This window comes from Mycetomoellerius zeteki, unplaced genomic scaffold (genome assembly GCF_001594055.1).
Source record: "Mycetomoellerius zeteki isolate Tzet28-1 unplaced genomic scaffold, Tzet1.0 scaffold564, whole genome shotgun sequence".
Taxonomy (NCBI): Eukaryota; Metazoa; Arthropoda; class Insecta; order Hymenoptera; family Formicidae; genus Mycetomoellerius; species Mycetomoellerius zeteki.
The window spans coordinates 210872-217510 of record NW_017257571.1 but is presented as its reverse complement, the minus strand read 5'-3'; the positions used below and the strand labels follow the sequence as shown (position 1 = coordinate 217510).

General features: G+C 30.4%; 1 protein-coding gene across 1 annotated transcript; it reads right to left on the bottom strand.

Moving 5' to 3' along the window:
* Positions 1 to 3567: 3567 nt before the first annotated feature.
* Golgin84 (golgin A5) lies at positions 3568 to 6360 on the bottom strand. Its single transcript, XM_018456212.1, has 7 exons — positions 6135 to 6360; positions 5445 to 5875; positions 4923 to 5370; positions 4628 to 4832; positions 4296 to 4535; positions 3881 to 4114; positions 3568 to 3808 (listed from the first exon to the last, which is right to left on the bottom strand). The coding sequence occupies exons 1-7, from the start codon at positions 6278 to 6280 to the stop codon at positions 3749 to 3751; spliced, it is 1764 nt and encodes a 587-aa protein (XP_018311714.1). The 5' UTR covers positions 6281 to 6360; the 3' UTR covers positions 3568 to 3748.
* Positions 6361 to 6639: the final 279 nt, after the last annotated feature.

The following is a 6639-nucleotide window of genomic DNA, read 5'->3' as shown; positions in this document are numbered from 1 at the left end:
TATTAAAAAAAGTGTTAGTATAATCGCTTCGAATAATGTAATACGGAAAGAACGCCATAATTAATCTAGTTTATCAGGACCTCGGTAATTAAGCTACCCTTATATAATCTTTTATTAGTAATCGCACTCAATCATTAAAAGATGTTATAAAATCAATCTGTATCTGATGACGAAGTAAAAAAATGAATAATATTATAATATGATACGCAATTCAGAAATGTAAATTTAGAAATTAAACATAAAAAATTTTGGATAATTAAAATACGTTGGATGTACGTTTATTTGTGCATTGACTTCTAATAATTTCCGTTCATCAGAATACAATAGAAAAGTTGCGGAATGTTACAACGTGATACTTAATTCAGAAGCGTCAATTTATAAGTTAAACATCCAAAAAAAATTTTGATTCCAAGTAGCACAGCACTTATATGCGCTTTTTAGGCTGTATGCTACTTGGGATGTTAAATATTAAAAACTTTTTTGAATAATTCAAATACTTTGGCTAATTTTATTGATTTTTTATGATTTCCGCTTATCCGAATAAAATATAAAAGTTGCAAAAACGTTATATTATTATTATGTTTGCGGGCCGCTCCATTTATATTTGTATCATCTGATATTTATTACATTTTATCAAAATATTTTTGAAACTCTTGAGGGAGATATATAAATATAAAACATTAGAAAAATAATTAATAACATATAACGGTATCAAATTAAAGAATTTGCTAAATGGAAAATTTAATTGGCTGCGCACTTTATAAACAAAAATTCTAAAAAATAAATTTAAAACCTGCTATTTAAATTAGAAACCTCCCTTAAATGACTAGTATTTCAAATTTAGAGGTGGTAATGATTTACAATTCTCGTAACATTTACAGATCCTTGTAACATTATACGTATAATCGTTGTAGCTTTGATATAATATATAGTCACTATAATACTAGAGTTAGTTAGTTGAAAAAAAATTCTTCCGGATTTCTTGGTGGAATATCAGTATCTCTCATTCGATCTAACAATTTAATTAAACATCAATCGAGCGTTTCCTGTTACTGTAATATGGCTGTGAAGTCTGTATTTGCACCCGCATCTTCGCATTTTCGCAATATTTTATCTACAATAACTTGCGTAGCTATTTCATCGAACAGACAACTGCAGAATAGTTCTGCAGCTATATTAAAATGCGCAATTTTATGTGAAAATTTTAGTTTAATTAATATATTACGTAATTATACGCCAGCTCGTGATGGTTATCATAAATAATGACATATAATTATTAATCTTGTTGAAAAATATTAATTCTTTTTTTGAAACGGAAAGATTAATAAGATTGATATTTACAGAAATTAACACCAGATATACAGGGTGTTTCAGAAATAGTTGACCAAACTGTAAGAGCATATTCCACTCATTGTAAGGATGAAAAAGTCATATAAAATCATGGGTTCGGAAATGCTTCCTTTTCTAGTTATAAACATTTCTTATTTGTTTGTACGTATTTACGTCGGACGACATGCTTCGCTTCGATGTTTCGTGAATTATACTTCTATTCACCTTCTAAAATAAACAAAAAATTATTTGATAGGTCTGTATGAAATTGGAATCAGTCTTTATTTAAACATTTAAGAGTAGTATTCATCAACATAGCAGCTTATTCTAACATCGAATTGGCAGATATCTACTATATGTATGGGCGAGCTAATATGGAAACTGCAGAGAAGCTCAATGTCTCTATCAGCAAATCTTTCCTCAAAGACGATCATTTCCAGCAATTTCTGTAATGAAAATATAGATATAAGTAAATAAAAAATGTTTATAACTTGGAAAGGAAGCGTTTCCGAACTCATGTTTACATGACTTTTTTTTCATCCTTACAATGAGTGGAATATGCTGTTAAAGTTTGGCCAATTATTTCTGAAACACCCTGTATATCCAATCGCATAAATCTCCGATGTTTATAAATAGTTTATTACCTTTTTCAGCTCAATTACTTTTTGTTTTATGAGAAATATAAGCCAGAATCATCCAGTTATATGCAGTGTATTTAGGAAGTATGCTTAAGATTGGAAGAAGCTTGGTCAACAATTTGTATGTGATATCTTTCCACTAACTTGATCCAGCTTGATATACAAAGTAGGCAAAATTATTAGAAATTTTCATTTGATAATTTCAATTTGATGATTATGTCGCGAATTTAAATATTAGAGACAATGATGTGAGAATAGATTTACAAAGAATAAATATTTTTGGTGTTACATTATGGGAGAGATATATGCCTCTGTGGAGGTACATCTTATTGTGCATCTTTTTTTTAGATGAGAAGATATACTTCACAGGGAGACGTACCTCTCTCATGTACAGGCCAATAAAATAACGTAGCCTTGCTACATACCGATGAGCGTCAAATTTTTATTAGTAGTTTGGTCACCGTCTAGTGCAAGTTTCGCAAAGAGTTGCAGTATAGTTCCGGTATAAGACGTTCATCCGAAAATAATGGCCGGATTTCCGCACCAACAGAAATGCGCTTCAATTCGTCTAGCCGCTACAATATCTTTTACAAGTAACAAATCCTTATATTTATTTTACGAATCGTGTATTTTGAGACATCTATATAACTAACAAAAATTGAGAAAGCAATGTTAATACCGCATTTAATCTACTTTAGAATTATGTGATATAATCATAGTTACATATACATATATATTTCAGGGATCTAATTAATAAATTTCATACTGAAAGTCATGTGATAAATATCCTTTTAGCATTATTCAATCAAACTGTACGCGAATAGAGAGAATTTGTGCCTAAGGTGCATATAAGCGCTACTTTCCAATCACTGGAGCAATACAAATATGTTGTCTGTGTGACTATACATATATACACATATAAATATTATATGTATACAATAGGCGACGATTAGATAATACTTCGATTCATCGTAATTTTATCGTAGTGATTAGACCTAATGGTTGTCGTAATATTTACTGTATGTATTTACAATAAGACTATTTTACTGTCGCCATGATTATAAAGTATTTTATGAATCTGATCTTACATACCGATGGACATATGTGTGTGTATGCGTGCGTGCATGCGTGAGAATAAATCTATTATTGAAAGAAAATATTTACAAATAATGTCTTGTCATATCATTGTGCTTAATTACTTCTAATATCACTATCGTAAAAAACGGAATCAAATATTGTAATAAGAAATTAGTATTTAACAGAGCAATATTCATAATTATATCGTATTACAATATATTTTGTATAGCTCGCGTGACTTAAAGATAACAGAGAGAATATATATATTTCGTATATTTATTGTATTCTCCAAACCTCTAATGGAAGAACATAATTTTAAACAATTTTAAATTATAAACTTATGCATATAATTGATGATTAAATTACAAAAACAAAGTAGTATTATACATATAACTTATTTACACTTTTCTTCGTCACTTATTTTAATGCTGCCCGTATTTGTAGTCTTGTAACAGTATACCATTTTATGTAGTAAAAAATAAAGATAATTTTACAATCATAATATTTTATCACTGATTTATCACTATATATTTTATTTAAAATTTTTATTTAACAACTTATATAGATTAAGATATGCTATATTAAACTGTGTAAGGTCTGTCTAAATCTGCCTCCTGCAAATATTGCTATCCGATATTCACAGTTTTATTTTTTTATAAATATATTTTTTTGTTTTAAGATGCTATCTGCTATTCTAATTTTTATTAATGAGCTTCCGGTGATTGAGAAAGGAGAACTATCAAGACCCACAATTGGAGCAGTACCTACAAAAATATATACGTTTCGTAGCAATATTTTAAATATAAATGACGATTAATATATATGCACGTACTTACCATATAAATCAATACTACAATCCTAGCTAATGGATACCTCCTTAAGAATACTCCCGTTCGAATGCTTATGGCATCCAATAAAGAATAAGCTCTTTTTACTCTTCTAGTAACGCTGGTATCAAACGGTGTTTCCATTAAAAACGTAGGAACTTGAGCTTTTGCATCGTCCGTATCGTTTATATTGTTATACGATATGTTTCTTCGTAAATTGCCTGCAGCATTTCTATATTCATGCTGTTAAGAAGGCTATTATTAGTATATACATACATAAAGTCTAAAAATTAATTTTTAGAAAAAAATATTTTATAATGCTAAATTTTATTAATAAAATTACCAAAATTTGATGTTTATTTGTGAACAATATATTGCAGAAAAAAATATTCTCTAATAAAAATTTGTAAGCTATCATATTTACTTCGATTTTCTCAAGCTGGAGACGTAACGCATTTCTTTCTGTCGTCAAACATTCCAATGCTTGCTGTTTTAGAACCAGAGTTTGAGTAAGAGATGCTATTCTCGAATCCATTTCATTACTCGGTGTTGCTGACACTGACAGCTGCAACTTAAGCCTAGAAATCTCTGAATTCTGCTTTTGTAACTGTAAACTAAATCCATTACGTTGACTAATTAATTCATCTTTCAAGGATCTTATTTCCTAAAAACAACATTTTTATTTTTAACCTTTTTGATTTATTAATTCACAATAACTTAGAGATGTAATCTGTATCCAAATAAAATGTAATTTACCTCAGAATGCAATCTCATGTCTTCTTCTGTTTCTAATCTTCGGCGTCTTTCACTAGTAAGAATCTCTTGATTTTGTAGATTTGTCTCGGCTAACTTTTGTCTTACCTTTTCCAAGTTCAGATCTGCATTTACCAGCTCTTCCCTCAACATTTTCAGCTGCTGACACATTTGCTGATTTTCCTCCCTAACACTGTCACGTTCCTGTCTGTGATTTAATACAATAGATTATGTTCATAGAACGACTGCCGCATATTAAAATTATAAACTTGTAAATACTGATATTGATTTTACTGACTTTAATTGATTCAATTCCATGATAGTAGCTTCATCCATAGCTGTCGGTGCATTGCTTTTCAGTTCTGCTATAAGTTTTTCCTTTTCTTGTAAAGTTTTTAATGCCCTAGCTTTATGCTGTTCCAATTCAGATCTAATTGAGTTTAATTCTTGTCTGTTTCTGTCAATGACGGATTGTAAATCTACTACTTGCTTTGACTGCTCTAACTTTTCTATTTCCAAAGCTTTCAACTTTTCATTTAGAACTACAATTTCTTTTTGAAAATCCGTCTGTTTTCCAAGGAATTCATTTTGCTTCTCCAAATGTCTTTCCAATTCTCTTATATATTTTTGTTTATTTGCTAAATCAATTGGATTATCTACATTATCCGTTTTCACATTGTTTGATTTTATTTTATATATGGGCTGGGGATAGAATACATCTAAATGTTCCTCTGCATTATTATGTTCTGCAATATAAAAATGCAAAATATCTGTATAAAATGATACATTATAAATATATGATATAAAAATTAAGATATACCATTCTGTATAGTTTCTGTTGTTGGATTATCTAGATTTTCACAATCTAAGATCTGTACTTCATTACTTGGATACAAATTTGAATTTTCCATATTTATTTCGGGATCTTTATCATCCAAAATATTAGGAATCATTTCAATTGAAACATGAGACGGAGTTGGACTAACCCGATCACTCTGAACCGATAGATCCGAATCTGTGTCATCTGTAGGATGTTCTACCAATAACGATGAAGTAGTTGATGGTGATTTAAAGGATTCCACTATCCTCTTTGGACTCGGGTTAGGTGTATTTAAATATGTAAATAACGCGTCTTCTTTAGGTGTCGTTACATTTAATAGATTCACCGATGTCAAACTTGAAGTAGGAGCAGCATAAGGAATATGATCTGATGATCCCAATAAAGGTGTTTTGGACGTACTTCCATTTAATCTAAATTAAAAGAAAAATATTTTTATTAATAATTTTTAATATTACATATATTTTTTTCATTAGTTGCTTTTCCATAAGGAATATGTTAAAACCTATTGAAAGCTATATGCAAATGTAACATTTCGATAAAATAAATTTATTTATATTTTACGTTGTATATAAGTAAAGCGAAATTTGGAAATGACATTTCGCGAACTGATTGACTAATGGACTAATCCAAATATTTAACAGTAATAACCTGAGATATGAACGTAATTACCTAGATTCTGGAGAGAGCCATGTAACTTCTGACAGATGACCTTGTGGCATCTCGTATTTGTCTTTATTTAACACGGCCGCGGTATTTTTGTCAATTTTATTTAACAAATTCTCTGCCTTATCAGCAAGGCCAGACAGCCAAGCCATATCGACGTAAGGGCTGATAAGAAATGTTGTCTGAAGAACGAAAACCGTGTCGCGCGCACGTAACAATCACGAACAATGAACCGCACTATACTCCCGGAACCAGTCAACTAGTTACCAGTCAACAGCCTAGTTTCCACCGAGGGTTCGAACCGGATCAGAATGCAAAAACCAACCAACTACAGTCGAGCATTCCCCTGTGATGCGGGGTCTACAATAGAAGTCGTAGCAGTCGTAGGGTCTTAAGTCTTAGAAAATTGACCAATCACAGTTAATTATTCTTCTCATATTCGACTGTGATTGGTCAATTTCTACGACTTAAGACCCTACGACTGCTACGACTTCTATTGTAGACCCCGCAT

Bases quoted from the DNA above. Each gene is read 5' to 3' on its own strand.
- Golgin84 (XM_018456212.1), bottom strand. From the start codon at position 6,280: ATGGCTTGGCTGTCTGGCCTTGCTGATAAGGCAGAGAATTTGTTAAAT. The intron at 4,115-4,295 runs GTAAATATGATA...CCTTCTTAACAG, and splicing joins TCCAGCTTGAGAAAATCGAA to CATGAATATAGAAATGCTGC. The intron at 3,809-3,880 runs GTAAGTACGTGC...ATATTTTTGTAG, and splicing joins TTGTAGTATTGATTTATATG to GTACTGCTCCAATTGTGGGT.